Source organism: Heterodontus francisci, chromosome 19, assembly GCF_036365525.1.
Source record: "Heterodontus francisci isolate sHetFra1 chromosome 19, sHetFra1.hap1, whole genome shotgun sequence".
In the NCBI taxonomy this organism is placed as follows: Eukaryota; Metazoa; Chordata; class Chondrichthyes; order Heterodontiformes; family Heterodontidae; genus Heterodontus; species Heterodontus francisci.
The window spans coordinates 58525050-58544688 of NC_090389.1; the positions used below are offsets into that span (position 1 = coordinate 58525050).

A 19639-nucleotide genomic window follows, 5' to 3' on the forward strand; every position below is an offset into this window, starting at 1 on the left:
ACAGACGTCACAGAGCGGTTGCAGACGAGCTATAGTGGATGTGTGAGGATGTGACATACCATGACAGCAGATCTCCTGGTAGGAGTGACTACAAGCAGCAGCAGCAAGTACAATGTTATACAAACAAAAGTGAATTTAAAAATATTTTTCTACGCAGTAAAATTCTTAATATTAACTTTAAGCATAATGCAGTGTCATTAAATCAACCAATGAAAGTTTGACTTCTGTTAGTTTTGAATGAATACCCTCTCTGACACAGGAGGGGCTGAATTTTATTCATTACGTGTGGGGGCTCATTTAAATGGAGGGGGCGCCCCCGATGATGTAGAGGGGGTGGCCGCCACATCCCCGGCAACGGTGTCTGGCGCACTGCGCAGGAGCCGGCGACGTTTTTAAAGGGCTTCAAACCCTTCACTTACATTTCAATGTTTAAAATGGCAGGTTTTGCAATTTTTTTCAATAAAATGCTATGCACACTTCAAATCCCCTCTTCCACCCCCTCAATGAATAATCAGAATCGTATTTGTCCTACCCCCGGAAAAACATTAAAGTTGCCATAACAACCTTTCCCACCCAAACTTTCCTTTAACCTTCAACCCCTTCCCACCATTCCCTCACCCAATTGTGTTTGTTTTAGTGGCTCCTCCATCCTGAAAATGTTATTCCTCCCCAGCAGGTTCTCATCTCGGAACTCCATATGGAATTCCAAAGGCACGTGAGCTGCATTGGGCAGCCGTAAAATCGGCGTGGGACGGCCGCCACCTGCAGTTAAGTTCATTTACATATAATTGACGCTAATTTGAATATGCACCAAGGTCACCCCCGCCGCTGGTAATATGCGGCGGGCCCTTCTCGACGTCGGGGATCGAGGCAGGCCTCTCCCCGCAGAATTTTACTGGCCCCCCCCACGACCCACGGCGTTGAGGGGCTCGTAAAATTCAGCCCAGGATATGGAAAGTAAAGCAGACCAGGTTCTGGAAGGTGGGATTAGATTGTTGAATGGCTCGTTTCTCAGATGGCGCAGACACGATGGGCTGAATGGCCTCTTTTTGTGCCGTAACCTTTCTATGGTTCTATTAGCAGTATATCTCAATACCCTAGTGATCAATAAAGGTTGCACACAAGACCAAATTGTATTTTATTACAAAATACTTAATCTTTTTATACATTGTATATCTTAATTTGTGAAATCCAGTATATATAGTAAAACTGTCTTCAATCAATTATTGAAGCAATGTATTTAAACACTTAGAGGGCACTGTTTATTTGACAACCCTAAATTCTTTTTATGTTATATATGGTAGAAGAGAGAACCCTATTTGTGACTGTCTAAAGACATACATAGATTTTATGCTTGATTATTACAAAGACAGAACTACTATAATACTATAGGTTGTGACTCTCCAAGTGCTCCAGCACTTATTCCATAATCAAACGCTATTTAAAGGACTGTAGCCTGAGACAGTTTGTTGGTAGTGAATGTCACAGTCTAATTTCTGTTTTTAAGGGCTTGGTAAAGAAAGCACACTTGACTCTAATAGAAAAAACATTTTCAGCGCATTCAGAATTTTATATTTTCAAATATGCAGGCTGGAATTTTAATTGGGTGGGAGGCCTGGCCCACTGGCTGAAAGATCAGTGGCGAGCCCGCCTCCACCGGGGCTGGGGAGCCACGCTTGGATTTCTCACTCCACAGGCCTTTAATTGGTCTTGGACAGGACTTCCACCTCTTTGAGGCAGGAAGTCCAGCCTAATGGAGCTGCTGGCCAATCTTCGTCCCAGCAGCGCCACAGGGAGCGATGGCCACTACTGGGACTACACCCAGCCATCGGAAGTAAGAGGAAGGACGGCCCTGGAACTCAGGTACGTTTTGGGGTCTTGCCGGGGACAATCAGCCGGGCCCTGGTGAGGCAAGGGGTCGGTTGGGAGGGGGGTGGAGTGTTGTGCATTGGGAGCGGTTGAGACTTTGGGGACGGCCCTCTGTGGGGCACAGGATGCCCAATCAGGAAGACCCACCCCCACACCCGCCCCCCCCCAGCCCGCAAGAAAGCCGACTGGTTTTACCAGGTGGGGTTCTTGGGGCCTTTGCCATCTGGCCGCCGCGGGTAAAATACTAGCGGCAGCGGGAGGAGGCCCTTAAGTTGCAGTTAATTAGCCACATAGGGGTCTTGATTGGCCTGGGGTGGGCGGGCTATTTGTCACCGCCGCCGCCTCACATAAAACTGCAGTGCAGGCAGAAATGTGTCAGGAATGGAGCCCCGTCTCCCACTCAAATTTATGCCCCTGCCATCAGCCCGCACATTGGGGGGACGTACAATTCTGGCCACGATTTCAGTGGGAGTTTCTGGGTTTGCCTGTGCTATAGGCGATCAATCCTACTGCCTAATTATTGAAAATTTCAAATTTTAATTATGGCTAATAGCACAAACAAAATCGACACTTAGGGGCTAATTTTAATTCCCAGCAGGTTTTGTGTGGGCAGGGCGAGCATAAAACACACTCACAGGCCGGAGTTTTACGCTCTGCTGGGAGCGGGTGGGGAGGTGAGGCTCGAATCCCACTTACCTTCCTGAATACGATGTCCATCGTCCTCTTCTTACTGGCTGCAGTCCGAGCAGTGCCCATCGCTCCTGGTGGCACTGCTGGGACTGAAGAGCTGCTGGCCCTCTGATTAACTGACAGCTCTTGGAGGTGGGACTTCCTGCCTCAGAGGGGTGGAAGTCCCGACCAAGACCAATTAAGGGCTTGGGCCACATAAATTTTCTGTGTGGCCTCCAGGCCCGGCGGAGGCGGGCTTGCCCCCGTCTTTTCAGCCAGTGGGCCGGGCCACCGCCTCATTGTAAAATTCCAGCCATGGCACAGATTTCAGGCTGGGATATTCTAACTCCTGGGCCTCATCTGCATAGTTTTTTTATTCTTTCATGGGATGTGGATGTTACTGGCAAGGCCAGCATTTGTTGCCTTTCTTAATTGTCCTTGACAACTGAGTGGCTTGCTAGGCCATTTCAGAGGGCCGTTAAGAATCAACCACATTGCTACGGGTCTGGAGTTACATGTAGGCCAGACCAGGTAAGGATGACAGATTTTCTTCCCTGAACCAGATGGGTTTATACGACAATCGATGATAGTTTCATGGCACCAATACTGAGATTAGCTTTCAATTCCAGATTTTTTGTTAATTAATTGAATTTATTAATTAATTGAATTTAAATTCCACCAGCTGCATGGTGGGATTTAAACCTGTGTCCCCAAGGCAATAGCCTGGACATCTGGATTACTAGTTTAGTAGTATTACCATACACCACCATCTCCCCCACTTGCCTGCTCACAACAGGTAGAATATGACAGCTGGCCGGTGGATGGGAATGGAAGTTCAGGTGACATGTGGCTTCCATCTGCCAACAAATGAAGGCTCACCGCAAGAAAGTAATTTGTGGAAGGGATTTCGAGAGGGTCTAACAGTAATTCCACGGCAGGAGTAACAGTGACTTTCCTTTTGGAATCTAGAGGAGTATGCCTGAACCCACAAAGGAAAGATTTTGATTTACCTCGGCGGGTGTCTTCACCCTCCTGACAGCTACAGACCTGCCTTCACCTGACCGGTGTCTTCCCTGCTTAGGCCCAAGCTAAAATCCAATCGGTAATGCGATAAATTTATGAGGTTCCCACCTGCTTCTGCAGGCACTTCTGCCGCTGACTGATGTGCATTACCTTACGCTTACCTATATTATAATGCATCTATCATTTATTAGTATTTGCCTGTTGGTCCAGGCCTCGTTGAATGCTGCTTATCTCCAATTCATTTGTTACCTTCCAACTTGGATTTTTAACATTAATATTTATTAATCATCTCAGGAGTAACATGGCTAGAATACTTGAAAATAAAATCGCCTTGAATTTCTGTGTGGTTTCTTCCAATCATCTGCTATAACTTTTGTGGACAATCATCAGAAGCCTCAGAGAAACAGTGTAAGTGTAACCACTTACAATGTTTCTTCAGGGTTTCTGCCAAAATTATGGCAGAATGTCAAGGAACCCTCTTGGAAATTCTACCGCGATGTGTTTATAATTTCTTTGCGACAGAGCTAATATTTACATAATTATCAAAGAATTTGCATATGTGGGCTTACCTTATACTTTGGAATAACCTTCAAAAGCTCTTTTACTGGAACGTCTGTGCCGACCACACCCAGAAGAATACCTTGTGTGCGCTATCAAGATATGAAAAACCATCCATCCAATTACTTCCCACGGAAAGAATATTATCATTTAACTATGGCCAACAATTTATAAATATTTTATGTTTTTCATAACTGTAATTCAATTCATTTAAGTTTTTAATCTTTAATAATCAGTCCACCATCCTTTCCTCTCTCTCACTTCAACAAGCCACAAAGCAGCTACAGGTGACCTGCTTCCTAGCTCCTACAATGCCTTTCTAAGCTGATGGCAGCATGTATATGAAACCAGCCTGACTTTTCCCAGCATTTCCCACATTATTGCAAAATCTAAAAGATTACATTCGAACTTTGTGCCTTCCTTCCCCAAAAATAACTTTAGCACTAGGCTAATATTTTCTGCACTGTTGTCAATTACAAGGAAGGCATACTCACTGTCTCATTTTTCTTGCTAAATACTGGCATTGCAATTGTCGTCATCAGAACTCGATCAGAACCAGCAGCCAGCTAAAGAAAGGAAAATATAATTAGGAGAAAACATGATTGTTTTAAAGCCACATTGCCCATTCTTATGGCCAGTAACATAAAATAGCCTTATTTTAAAGCAGCAATCTCCAATATTATTTTCCTTTTTCAATAGATCCAAATACTGCAGAAATATTATTAATCCCCCTGTGCTGAAATTGCATTTCTATCATTATTTTCAGCTGTGAAGCAAAGGTTTTATCAGCCATGAGGTTAATTTTGTTCTCAATATTACCATAATTGGTAAGAATTATTGTTCTAAATGATGTGATAATTACATTCCTTTTTTCCGCTGATTGTTAGCTTTAGTCTCTTTTATTAATAGAAACAATTTCATATTGAATAAGTTCATCAATGGAAGTAAAGATGTCACTCAGTTTAATCACAAACAAAAATGCTGTATGGTGCCTACTGTATGCTACTATTATGATAGATACCCATTCCATGTCCTTTAAGTGTAGTCATACCAATTCAAAAATATTCAAGGTTATACCAGAGACAACACAACAAAGGATTCCAGTGTCAATATGGGTAACAGCACCAAAACAATAAGGAGAAAATGATCACTTTTCAAATAGTTAATATTTAAATAGAATGCTTTTAATTAAATATCTATTATTGATACAGAAAACAAAAGGACATGTTTAGACAAAAACAGTGCAAAAACCCAAATGATGTCAGATTAATTCCTATTGCATTTCTAGGATACTGAGTGGAGTCTTTTATGCAGCGGAAAGCAAATGCAAACCATGAATGTCACAGAACATGTTTTTTTATATACAGGTGCATTCCATTTTGAAGTAACACTTATAAAATTAGTAAAGGCTGGCCTATTATAATCTGATCCATGGCTATATGGTACTGTATTTCATCTGGAATATTTGAAGCAGAATGCTGTATTTGATAAAGCAATGCTTGTGACAGGGTCTGAATGAACAGCAAAGAAACAGAAAAAAGAAATTCCAACCACTTGCATTTTTACATGGCTCAAAATGGTATTCTTTCTGTTTTCAAATGTCATCAAATAGCATAATCATTCATCCGATGAATATATTATGCCTTCCATATACATCGAATTACTGTTTTACATATGGTTCCACATAACTGCAGTAAAACCATGAAACAATTATTGCACCTTTGATATCATAATCCACTTATTGTAGAATGTCAATTCCAAACTAAGATTTCTACATAATTTATCCAGTGTATACTTGAATAAATCTTGTGTAATGTCAACAATTTTGATATGTTAAACTAGCACTGCTATCCACGTTTGACCTACATTTAATAGAAAAATCCACAGTGTTTACATCTTATAAGCAACTCACTGTATTTTGTATATTGATTATTTTACACACTGAATGTTGATTGTTGCTTATATCTACCTGAAACTTGCACTAACAGTTTAAATTCCAGCAAGCAAGGCACCATGCAGTTATCAATATGCTCACCACCTACTAAGCAAGGCAATTTTAAATGATGAAGTCGTATAATTACAAAGCTTCAGTTAAAGCAGCTGAAGTGGTTTTAGGCTGTATCGACCTCAGTAGCTCAATTCAGCTTACTGCCAAGGAAAGCATTCTCAGTATGAACAGCTTTTTAAATTGATAGTGTTGTCAAGTAAGGATAATTGTCATTTTGGAAAAAAGATCGATTGAAAATTAAACTGATTTTTGACCAGTAAGAATTGCATTTCTAAAAGTGAAAATGATAATAGATTGTTTAAATACTGACTGAAAATCAAGTATAACCGGCAAGTATTCTCTTCTGCTTATGGTCTTGTTATTGGATTTAGGTAAGGAAAATGTAATTCATAAAAATGCCTGTTTTACCTTTTAAAGAAATGATAACGGTTAATTTGCAAACTCACTAAGGGTTAAAAACTGCATGCATGAAACAATTTACTGCCAGGACTGGTGAAACCAATGGAAATGTTTGCTTGAATCTAGCATCAAGCACCGTCACCTCACAATGAATCTTGTCTGCAGTAGTGACATCTGTGAGATAAATGTCATTCAGCTGTAATGTGCACAAAGAATTTGTAAATGTGCCTTTCATTACCCAATGTGAAGTTGCTGTACGAGAATTAAATAAGGACTCATACTTCAGGAAGTAAATTGGTAAAGTGATACATCATTTCCAACAGTAGCCAGGATCAATGAATATGTGCACTATTTAATTCCACATTCAATCTGCAGTACAGACACTCACGGGAAACTGGACATTTGTTAAGTAAATGTAGCAGATGGTCCAGGTCCTTGGGCCTGCTCAGGTAACAATTCATGTGTACAGGCAACTGGCAAATAATCAGCATCAGGAAGTAAAAGCCTTAAAACCAGCTGCTTACACTACTAGAAAGTGAAAGTGGATGACTGTAGTTAACTCTTTGAAAGTAGCACAACTCTTTTGCATCACAATAAAACATATAACATAATTCTGGCTGTTAAATTTATGTAGACAGTATAGTTTTCTTTCTTCTAACCAATGTACCATTATTATGTTTATAAATATTCAGTTTAATGATACATAATCATACAATTAAGAAGGAAATGAAGTTTATTCTGGTAACATTGCGTAATTACACTTGCAATTATGAGTTTAATCTTAGAGATGGCTCTTTTTGAATGTTATAATGTAAGAAAATCTGCATATTTTGGGTTCTTCAAAGGATATTCCATATATTAAGGATTCTTTATTTAAAAACTAGCAGTATTTTGCATCAAAAATAACATTTAACACATTTATAACAAGTCAGTTTATGCAGAAAATGTTAAATTGATTCTGCATATTTCTCCAATTCTGCTGTAAAATATTCTAAAAAGTACAGCAGATTATTAATAAATTTCAAGGCAAGATGCATAGCTAGAAAGCTGCATAGAAAATTTTGTACTGGATGGGTTAAATCAATGGGCTAGGCTGGGCTCTTGCATAATGGAGGTTCATCAAGCCACAGTGTGTTTGAAACAGCTATTATCTTCATGAAAGATGGCTACCACCTTTTTTGTACTTGTTTAGGAACAGAGAGAAGCTAGAAAAGTTACGTACCATTCATGTCATACTGACTGTATAAAACTGAGGTGATGTTTTCATACAATATATATCAATGCAAAGATTTGTCAAATACTCTTCCATAAATGGCAATGCTCTACAGTAGCGATGGCCAACCTTTTCGTTTGGGGGGCCACATTACAATTTTTGTCTTACATGGGGGGGCCGGTGAGACAATTTTGTAAAGATAAAAGCATTAAAATTTATCTTTGTATTAATCAAAACAACAAAGGTGCATTATTGTGAAGAAGCTTTAAATGAGAAGACTAATTTATTGACTTACTTTCTGGTCACTATGGTTGACACTGATTTAGTGAGATACCTGGCATTTGTTTGCTTGCACAAGTAGTCAATATTTTCCTGCACACTTCTTGTAATGATGTGGAATATTCTGGCTAGATGCCATTCTGTCAGGACTGATCTTGATCACTCTCTCTCCCTCTCTCTCTACCACACTCCCCACCCCATCCCTGCCCTCTCTCTGTGTGCCACTTTCCCTCTCTCTGTCCCCACTTCTTTCTCTCTCTGTTCCCCTCTTCTCTCTCTCCCTCTGTTCCCGATTCTCTCTCTCTGTTCCTCCCTTCACTCTCTGTCCCCCCTTCTCTCTCTCTCTCTCTCTATCCCCTATTCTCGCTCTCTGACAGTTGCAGAGAGTGGGAACGCTGAGCAGATGGTTGATCAGTTTTTTTCAAATCTCAATTAAGTTTCACAGCTGACAGATCCTGACATCGGAAACAGAAGTTTCTGAACTTCAGACAATTTCAGGGTTTTCCGGCGGGCTTTTAAAACACTCTGAATCTGTCCAAAGTTCAGAAACTGCTGTTCCCGATGTCAGGATCAGTCAGCTGTGAAACTGACTTGCAATCTTTTTTAAAAGCTTGTCTGACAAAGGGAAATTTCCGATCTGCAGTCATGGACCCCTGGTGGGGATGAGGAACGGCCCGGATATAGTTTACACCTGTGGGCTGAATGGGAACCTTTGGCGGGCCAGATCCTGGCCTGTGGGCCGTATGTTGAGCAACCAAGCTCTACAGTGAGCATTGAGTTTGCAATAAATTACACTTGTTGGGCTGGATTTTACATTTCCAGATGATGTGGTGAGGTTGTTTTTTGCTGGTTTCCCCCCCTCCCCCGCACCTTGTTTCATTCTTAATCCCTTTACTTAGTGTTCGGACAGCTGCTATACTGCCATCTACACCTCATCTAGAGACATCATTTGTTTCTTTACTTGGCTTTGTACCATGAAACCTTTTGTTATTTAATGTCTCCTGCTCTCTGCCCTATTACAGTCCTTCTCTTTTGTTCTTCTTCGCCCCTCCCCCCTTTCACTTGTTCAAAACCTATTACATTTGTAACTGAGTCATAGTAAATGGTTGCTTTTCAGGCTGGAGGATGCTAGACAGTGGTGTTTCCAAGGGTCAGTGCTGTCCAAACACAAAGTAAAGGGATTGAGAAGGAAGTAAGGTCTGTGGGAAGGGCAAGGGTGGGGGGGGGGGGGGGGGGGGTTGTATGGGGGGGGGGGTTTGGGGTGATACTAGCAAAAAAAACATGAAAAAGGAACAAAAAATGGCAGCAGAGTTTATGATATAAAATTATTGAACTCAATGTTGAGTCCGGAAGGCTCTAAAGTGTCCAGTTGACAGATGAGGTGCCGTTTCACGAGCCTTTTAGCTGTATATAAATGACTTGGATCTTGGAATACTGAGTCGAATCTCAAAATTTGCCATTGACACCAAACCTGAAGGTGTGGCAAACAGTGAGTATGATAATGTACCACCTGCAATAGGACACAGATGCGTTAACAGAATAGGCAGAGAGGTGGCAGATGGAATTTAATACTGACAAGTGTGAGGTGCTGCATTTTGGCAGAAGGAATAGGGAGAGACAATATATACTTAATGGCACAGTTCTAAAGAGTGTGCAGGAACAGAGGGAGCTGGGGGTTCATGTTCAAAGATGTTTGAAGGTGACAGGACATATTGGGAGAATGGTTAGTAAAGCATTTGGATCTTGGGCTTCATAAATAGACATTAAGTAGGGAAGTTACGCTGAACCTTTATAAAGTTCTGGTCAGGCCCTAACTGGAGTATTGCATCCAGTTCTGGTCAACACACTTCGGGAAGGATATGAGGGTGCAGAGGAGATTTACAAGAATGGTTCCAGGGATGGGAGATTTTAATTACAAGGTTAGGTTGGAAAGGCTGGGGTTGTTCTGCTTAGAGCAAAGGTGATTGAGGGGAGATTTAAAAGAAGGCTTAGTTAAGTGAGACAAGGAAAAATTGTTGCAATTAACTAATGGTATGAGGACTAGGGGACACAGATTGAAAGTTTTGGACAAGAGATGCAAGGAGAATATGAGCAAGAACTTTTTTACTCAGTGGGTGGTAATGACTTGGAACTCGCTGCCCACAAAGGTGGTGGAGGTGGAGACAATCAGTGTGTTTGAGAGGAAATTGGAAGGTCATTTGAAATAAATAGATTTGCAGGGCTATGGGGATCGAGCGAGGGAGTGACACAGATTGGATAGCTCCATGGAGAGCCGGCATGGACTCGATGGGCCGAATGGCCTCCTTCTGTGACTCACTGACCTTTGCTAGTTCTGATGAAAGGTAACAGTAACTCTGCTTTTCTCTCCACAGGTGCTACCTGACTTCTGGGTATTTCCAGCATTTTCTGTTTTTACTCCCAAACCCCTTTTTCTGACCATTTAAATAAACAAAAATTGTTGGTATCAATAAATCTACAACTGTACTCCTTTTTAGTTAGGTTACAAAGATAGGGAGCAGTAAGATCATGGAGGAGTTGAGAATTCGAAAATTGAGGCATTGCTGGACCGAGGGCCAATGTCGGTTACCGAGCACAGGTGTGATGAGAGAGAGGAATGCTGTGAGGTAGGATATGGCCAGCAGAGATGTAGTTGAGCCCAAATTTATGGAGGGTGCAAGGTGAGAGGCTGGCCAGGACAGCATTTGAACAGATTAAATCAGCAATAACATTACTGAAGATTGTTTAAATGTGCAAAAATATTTGTGAGATTCTAGTAAATAATGGGCTGAATTTTATGACCCCCAACCGCGGGGGTCGTGGCGGGGGTGGGGGGAAGGACTGGAAAATGGCTCCAACAGAGGCCCGTCATGGGCCTCGATGCCGGGAAGGCCTGGCCCGATATTGCCGGCAGCGGTGAGACCTCGTGGCGGCTACCCTGCGACTCGGCGATGGGAGCCCCATTTAAATATTTAAATTTATTAAAATAAACAAATTGATTACTTACCCGCTCCCGCCATCCATCCCAGAGTGATATTGGTGCCGGTGGCCGGCACTCCCGCACCTTCGGATCCCTGTCCGGGGATCTGAGGCGGAACAGTGGTGGGAAGTGGGCAGCAGGTAAGCTTCTCAGTGCGGGAGGGGGCGAGTGGCGTCAGAATAATTTCATTGGTCTAGGGGGTGGTGGGAAGGAGTAAAGTTTAAAGTTGATGAACTTTGGGGAGGGGAAGATCGGGAGCACAAGGTAAGTGTTTTGGTAGGGGGAGAGGGCAGGTAATTACTTCTATGCTTATTTGGGGTGGGGGTTGGGAGAGAGTCAGGATCACTTTATTTAATTGTTTAAATTCAGTATTCCTTTAAATATTTAAATTGTAATGTAGGGCTCAAAGCCTTTTAAAAATGGCGTCAGCGCCTGCGCAAAGGCAGCTGCCCCATTGCCTGGGACAGACCACCCAATCTCTCTACGTCATCAGGAAGTGATGATCCAGATCAAACACAAAAAGGGAGATAGAAAACAATGAAGGTGAACAAGGTAGACGAAACAAGCAGAAATCCCATCGGAGAGAAGAGCATAACTTCTTCAAGGTGGGCATTCCTGGAAGTGGCAGTGAGTTAAAGCTGTCCTGCTCCCCCAGTTTCATTTCATCCTTTGTCTTATCTGGCACTTTAACAAAACATTTTTTTTCTTCCTTTCAGGTTCAACAAGCTTCAACATTCCTCCAGATCCTTCTTCCTTTTCCCTTCCCTCTGATCCCATCTCTTCTTCGAATCTCACCCCTTGCTGTGTATTCACATTAACCTCTGACCTTCCCCCTTCTGACTCTGAATGATCTGTCCTCAGCAAAGGCCTCAGCTTCATCCCCTTACAGCTCCACCTCAATATATTTTGAGCTCGGCATGACACTGAGCTGTTCTTACTTCATCTCCACCTCCGCGCCCACTTCTTTGGCCAGGAATCAACCCCTCATTCAGTGGACCCTTTTACCCATCTCCAGAATTCTCATTTACCTGGACCCCTCCCTCTGGTTTCTTGCCTTCACTGCATCTTTTCATTGAGAACTGCCAGCATGACATCAGCCATCTCAAATTCTCTGTTCTCCTCACACACTCTAACCTATCTCCCTCTAAACTTGCAGCACTCCGTTCTCTCAGGTCCAACCCTAATACTGGCATCAAACCTACTGACAAGGATGGTGTCTGGGCATACCGACCTCTACCAAGCAGAATGAACAGCAACTGTCTGACACTACCTCCTACCTCCTCCTAGACCATAACCCCGCTACCAAACATCAAGCCATTGTATCCAGGACTGTCACTGACCTCATCTCCTCTGGAGTTCTTCCCTCCACAGACTCCAACCTCATAGTCCTGCACCCCTGGATAGCCCACTTCTATATCCTTCCCAAAATCCACAAACAAGACTGCCCTGGTAGACCCATTGTTTCAGCCTGTTCCTGCCCCACTGAACTGATTTCTGCCTGTCTTGACTCTATTTTTACTCGCCTTGTACAGTCTCTTTCCACCTACATCCGTGCCTCTTACAATGCCCTCCGTCACTTCAACAGTTTCCTGTTTTCTGGCCTTCACTGTCTCATATTCACTATAGATGTCCAATCCCTCTACACCTCCATCCCCCACCAGGATGGTCTGAGCGCTCTTGGCTTCTTCCTTGAACAGAGGCCCAACCAGTCCCCATCCACCACCACCCTCTTCCACCTGACTGAACTTGTTCTCACATTGAACAACTTCTCCTTCAACCTTACTCATCTCCTCCAAACATAAGGTGTTGCTATGAGTACCCACATGGGTCCTAGCTATGCCTGCCTTTTAGTGGGATATGTGAAACATTCCTTGTTCCAGTCCTACTCAGGCCCCCTCCCTCACCTCTTTTTCCAGTACATTGATGTCTGTATTGGTGCTGCTTCCTGGTCTCACCCTGAACTGGAAAATTTCATTGACTTTGTTTGCAATTTCTACCCTTCTCTCACCTTCACATGGTCCATCTCCGACTCTTCCCTTCCCTTCTCTTCCTTGACTTATCTGTCTCCATTTCTGGGGATAGACTATCAACCAATATTCACTATAAGCTCAAGGAGTCTCACAGCTCCCTGGACTATATTTTCTCACACCCCACCTCCTGCAAGGACTCGATTCCATTCTCCTAGTTTCTCCATCTCCGTCGCATCTGTTTGGATGATGCAACATTCCACAACAGCACTTCTGATATGTCTTCCTTTTTCCTCAACTGAGGATTCCCCTCCACTGTGGTTGACAGGGCCCATTACCATGTCCAATCTATTTTATGCACTTCTGCTCTCACACCTTCCCCTCCCTCCCAGAACCATCTTAGGATTCCCCTTGTCTTCACTGTCCACCCCACCAGCCTCTGTATTCAAAGGATCATTCTCCACCAGGTTCACCTCCTGCGTGATGCTACCACCAAACACATCTTCCCCTCCCCTCCCTTTCAACATTCTGAAGGGACCACTCCCTCCCTGACACCCGGGTCCACTCCTCAGTCACCCCCAACACCTCCCAATTTTCCTAAGGCACCTTTCCATGCAAGCACAGGAGATGCAACACCTGCCCTTTTACTGCCTCTATTCCCACCATCCAGGACCCCAAACTCTCCTTCTAAGTGAAGCAACGATTTACTTGTATTCTTTCAATTTAGTATACTGGTGCTCGCAATGCGGTCTCCTGTACACATAGAAACATAGAAAATAGGAGCAGGAGTCCCATCGAGTCTGCTCTGCCATTCATTATGATCACGGCTGATCATCCAACTCAGTAGCCTGTTCCTGCTTTCACCCCTTACCCTTTGATCCCTTTAGACCCAAGAGCTATATCTAACTCATTCTTGAAACATACAATGTTTCAGTCTCAACTGCTTTCTGTGGTAGTGAATTCCACAGGCTCACCACTCTCTGGGTGAAGAAAATTCTCCTCATCTCAGTCCTGAAAGGTTACCCCATATCCTTACACTATGAGCCCTGGTTCTGGACTCCCCCACCATCGAGAACATCCTTCCTGCATCTACCCTGTCAAGTCCTGTCAGAATTTTATAGGTTTCTATGAGATCCCCCCTCACTCGTCTGAATCCCAGCTGCCTGACTTCTGAGTTTTTCCAGCATTTTCTGTTTTTGTTTCAGATCTTCAGCATCCGCAGTATTTTGGGAGCAGTTCCATCTTGTGCAAATTATCCTTCCTGCCTTCTATGAACTATGCCCAGAGATCCTTTATAGCCAAATGCAATAGGAGTAAAATCTGCTCTAAGAGCCACAGTATTTGCAATGTACAAAAATTACAAAATATTTTGGTAACAACATTGGTGTACGCAAATGGATAATAAGCATATGTTTTCCTGAAACATCTTATTCTCAAATGCACCAGTGTTTACAACAATATAAATAGCATTAATGAGGAACAGCTATGGCAGATCAGGCATAAGGCAGAAAATCCTCCAAAGCATATCAGGAAAATGAGCAATACACAGAGTATTTTGTTTCACTCAGCAGGTGTAGACCACAACATTACAATGAAAGCAAAAAGAGGGTTTTTGTCAGTGAAAATGAATTTAATTGGTCAGTTATGACCAGTGGAGAGCTCTAGCAGTTTGTCTGGACGCCTTGCTGTTAATAATTACATTTTAACTCAACAGGAAAGTTTGAGTAGTGGGAAGATTTCCGTTGGCTGCTAAACATAGTAAGACAATTTCCTCTAATTGCTATTTGCTGTGAATGCCTAAATGTGAACTTTTCAAATCTTGCTGGTATATTTATAATATGACTGATGCTTCGTGGTCAGAGGAAGTCCTCCCCATGAATGTTAAAGCTTGTGTATGGCATTATGTTGTGTAGGGAAACAAGATGCTCTAACGATTTAGATGTCATTGTTATTTAGTTAAAAAAAAAAGGATGGGATTTGAAGAAATAGTTATATAGATTTTAAAACTATATAAAGAAAATACCTGAAGTGGATGTGGAGAATTTGTGTCAGCCAAACTAGCTCAAAAGAAAAAATGGGACAGAATTATAAACTAATGAAACTATAAGCTAACTACTTTTTAAGGATAACTAGTTCATAAACAGAACCATTCATTTATGCAAAAAACTGCCACCAAACATGAACAAAATTATGAGTGGAAATGAGTAGGCTGAATGACTGTTACTTGGTGGAGTGCCCATGGGGTGGGGGGAGGGCTGGGTTTGTGTTATGTCAATCTGATGGCTCAAATCATTTTCATATTGCGCCTCATAAATATTTTGGGCGAGAAGCTGGCGCTCAGGAGGGTACACAGGAAGTTTACTGCTGCGAGGATTCAAGCTGTTTGTGGGAAGGAGAGATGGGAGGTGGTGTGGAGAATCTTACAACATTTCCTGCAAGACAGAACAAAGCTAGAACTGACAGACAAAAGCCCACATCATTTGCCAGTCACATAAACAAGGGATTGGTATCTTTTTAAGATTTCCTTCAGGTGGCATTTAATGCTCGAGTTGAAGGCATTTTTCATATCTATTAAGACCATCATGTGCTGCCTGCAATAGTCGCCATAAAATGTTCAACAATACACTTCAATATCAGTGCTGTTCTCTGGGAAGGATGCAGTGAAATGAAGGGTACCATTGAACAAAATGGCATTTTCATGGTTATCTGCAGGAGAATTGCAAGGCAGTGAGGGAATAGCAACAGGACATTGTTCTCTCATGACTGTTGTGACTGGTAGCATTGAGATACTGGACACCCAGACAAAGCACGCTATCACTGCTAGAACTGACAAACTGGGAAATCATTTGCAAAGAGCTTTGCCCACAGCAGAGACATCATGCAGATTACAGGTCATCCAGCTGGGATGCTCAGCATCAGCAGCATGACAGGGGAAGTGTCAGATGAGGAAGTATTTTCTCGAGGTGCTCACAGATCCTCCCACTCCACAAAGGCTCCTGAAAAGCTTGAGGAAGTGCCAGATAGTGGGAAGAAGCTGGCCGTCAGTCTATCATCACACATAACTTCAGCTGTTGTAGGATATATCAGAAAGATTCTCCACCTATTATTGGCTTGACTAGCTAAAGGATCTACGAATGAAGTCAGCAGGAGTTTTATACTGTATTCTTGCAAAGACAGCCCTACAAAAGTTCAACGATTACCTGGGAACAATGCCATTGCATGTTTTAAAATAATTTTTATACCATTGCTGCAAATTCATATTTAACACAAATACACAAATGATCCACCCCAAAGTAACAAGCATAAACAGTATGAAGTTATTTATACATTGGAGTGGAAGTTATCACTTGCTGACCGCAAAATTTGATAAACCCTGAAAATGGGTGTTGGGGTCGCATTGTGTGATCAACCCTTGTCCATTGCTTCCAATGCAGGCAGCACACAAACTTTGTGTTGTAATGGATGAAAGGCAGCAGCCAATTCGTACACAGCAAGCTCCCACAAACAGCAATATGATAATGACCATATAATCTGTTTATGTGATATTGATTAAGGGATAAATATTTGCCAGGACACTGGGGTTACACCACTACCCCACTCTAAATAGTGCTGTGGGATACCCAACCAAGAGACAGATAGGGCCTCAGTTTAATGTCTCATTCGAAAGGTGGCACCTCCAACAGTGCAGCACTCCCTCAGTGCAGAAGTGCCAGCCTCGATTTTTTTGCTTAATCCTGGAGTGGGACTTAAACCCAGAATCATCTGACTCAGAGACAACTGAGGCACAGCTGACATAAGCTGCAGGCAAGCCCCAGGTTCTCTGAAGTCTCCTTGGAGCTCATACTGGTAGAGGTCAGGGCAAGGAGTGATTCTCTTTCAAGCCAGCTGGAGGAGGATTCCTAAACACGAACTGCACGTGACATTGAGAGAGATTGCTGAGATTGCCAGCTCCCCCACATGACCTGGATGCAGATGCCACAAGACTAGCAGAAGGCCAGACGATACCACATTACATTCACATTACAAACACACACTCACTTCGTCCTTGTCCCATTCACAGCTGCCACTAGCAGCATTCTCTTCTCACTTGCGCGCATTTGCACAATCACCAACTTATTTATTGGCTCCTTTCTCATTTCACATCCCAGGCATGTGTTTTCCATTCAGCACTTCTCAATGTGGAATTCATTTACTTCTTCTCACTTGCTGAATTTGCACAATAGTCGCCCCACACATCTGCGCTCGCCTTTGTAGGAAACACTCACTAATTCTCACCTTCTCTCTCATTCTCTCTCCACAGGACTAAATGGTGCACAACAGAAGAGAGAGGAGTAAGACTGGGGGAGGAGCAGTCAACATTATGAACAGCACTGGAAATATGGAGTTCTCAGAATAGAAGATTTCAAGGCCAGAGGCTTCTTTGAACAGGGTCTCTGACTATTGCACCCCTTCATGAAAAAATGCAAATCAAGCTATGTTGTAATGCCTTTTATCTCCAACTATTCAGCCTTTCAGTGCCATACTAACTCTTGTTCTTTTGTCTTTCCTCTTCAACCACAGCCCGTAGCTGCCACGTCTTGTCTGTAATTATGTGGCTCAATGCAATGATTGAGGCTGGTGCTTCTGCAGGGGACTGCAACACTATTTGAAAGATTCCAGCTGAGATATTACTGTCTGTAATCTGGCAAAAGAAGGCCATGTTTTTAATCCACAAGAGGTAGATGTAGATTAACTTCATGAGCAGTATGATCCAGGCTTCTGGAAGAAGTTAGTCTTGCCAATGAGTGCCACCTCACCCCACTAAGGATTACTTACTGAAAGCGAAATTGCATTCCATATAATGGAATGCAGGGCATCTTCACTCTCTCTCTTTTCTTTTTAAAGGGGAAAAAGCCCAAAAGAAGTACCATCTTAATCTCCCAAGGCTCCTGGTGCAATCATCAGACAACTATCTCAGAACCTCCTGCCACTGTAGCTGATGTAAGAGGCTAAGATTGAAAGGGTAGGTAGCAAGGGAATCCATGGTGGGCTTCAACAGTAGAAAGTTTGTTGTTGGTGAGGGTTTTTGCAACTGATAGGGACACATGTAGAGTAATTGGGAGCAAGGTGAACGATTGCATGTGTGGATGATCAACATAACAAACTCCAAATAGGAGGCTTAGTAATTGTGGAGGAGAGCTACATGTTAAGCAGCATTTTTTTTACAAAATGGGAATTGTGATGGCAGGACTCATTTAACAGTGGTATTGAATATTAGTCAGCTAATTGTCTCCCCCCAATCTGGCAGCTGGCAAAACTCACATATTGCTGCGTGAGTGAGGTGCATGTCTTTGAAGGAAAATAAGGATCAAGTTGAAGAAGTTAATCTACATCTACAGATGGGTACCAATGGGCAGGCCCTGAAGGCAACCTATGGTGCCTGTCTAACTTGGCATTCCTTCTGATCTGCTTCCTCTCCCTTCCCAAAAGCAGATGAATATGAAAGGTTCAAGGGAGACCCCATTTATTTCCAAGGCTTAAATATTAAGGCTGTTAAATTCAGCTCTGTAGCATTGCTGCAGCTGGCACTGCAGAAGCCAGAGGTCCTCAGGATGATGTGCATTGCTCGTGTGGCACAGCCAACATGGCATCCCATGCTGGGAAGGGCTCCAGCGCGGGCGTTCTGTGCATATGTTAGAAGCTTTCACACTAGGCAGACTGTGATGTCAAACAACCTCTCAGGTTGATTTGATGCATGCTCTGCAAACTTGGACTGCACAGGTTCAATGAACAACCTGGATCCCTCCACTCGCGCTATTTAAAGAACCAGTCATCCAATGCAGGCAAGGTGCATTTAACTTATAGTTGCACTGGCAAAGTCTGTGGAAGTACTGTGGTGTGTTTTGGAGGCATTCTAGTGACTTACTGGATTTGGAAGTGAGTGTTGCTACATCCTGACAGGGAGGTTTTGTGACTTGCCCACAGAAAGGCTGCTACAGTCTGCAACATGACAGGGAAATGGAGCTGATGCTGCAGAGAGGAAAGGCTGGACACAGAGGGAGGAGGATGAATGCTCTCCACAGGAGACCCTGCTCACCATTGGTTTTCAGGTAGCTCTTCTCCTACCTCCACCTCAGTCCGGAGCAATGCCTGAGGTTCCTGAGATTCACCAAGAAGGTGGTCACAGAACTGTGCCCCCTCCTTCAACAGCACCTGCAGCCTGACACCAGGACAAAGACGGAGCTACCATTGGCTGTCAAGGTCACTGTCGCTCTCAACTTGTACACAAACAGATCCTTTCAGGCAGCAGCAGGCAACATTGTGAACATATTCCTGTTCGCCGTCCATTTCTGCATTGGAGAGGTGATGGAGGCTGTGTACACGAGGAGAGGAGACTTCATCGTTTTCTGTCTAACCAGAGAGAAGCAGGAGGAGCAGGCATGTAGATTCACCAAGTTAGCAAGATTCCCAATGGTGCAGGGAGCTATCGACTGCACACATGTGGCCCTGCTGCCCCAAATGTCAACAGTGAGAGATACAGAACCGCAAAGGTGCAGTCGGTGCCTGCTATCCTGGCAGCAGCCACGATGCCTTCATCCTGAGGCAGTCTGCCATTACCACCATCTTGGGGCCACCAGGAAGAGCCAGAGGCTGACTGCTTGGAAACAAGGGATACCCCTATACACATGGCTGATGAC

At 43.3% G+C, this 19639-nt stretch overlaps 1 protein-coding gene across 1 annotated transcript in view; it reads right to left on the reverse strand.

The window, feature by feature from the left end:
- The window catches only part of cacna2d3a (calcium channel, voltage-dependent, alpha 2/delta subunit 3a), a 705663-nt gene that overhangs the window by 278683 nt on the left and 407341 nt on the right, over nt 1–19639 (reverse strand). Inside the window, exons 11-12 of the mRNA XM_068052271.1 lie at nt 4614–4685; nt 4131–4211 (exon numbers count right to left, since the gene is read on the reverse strand). Of these exons, the coding sequence (XP_067908372.1) occupies nt 4131–4211; nt 4614–4685 (153 nt within the window). The remainder of the gene's footprint in view (nt 1–4130; nt 4212–4613; nt 4686–19639) is intronic.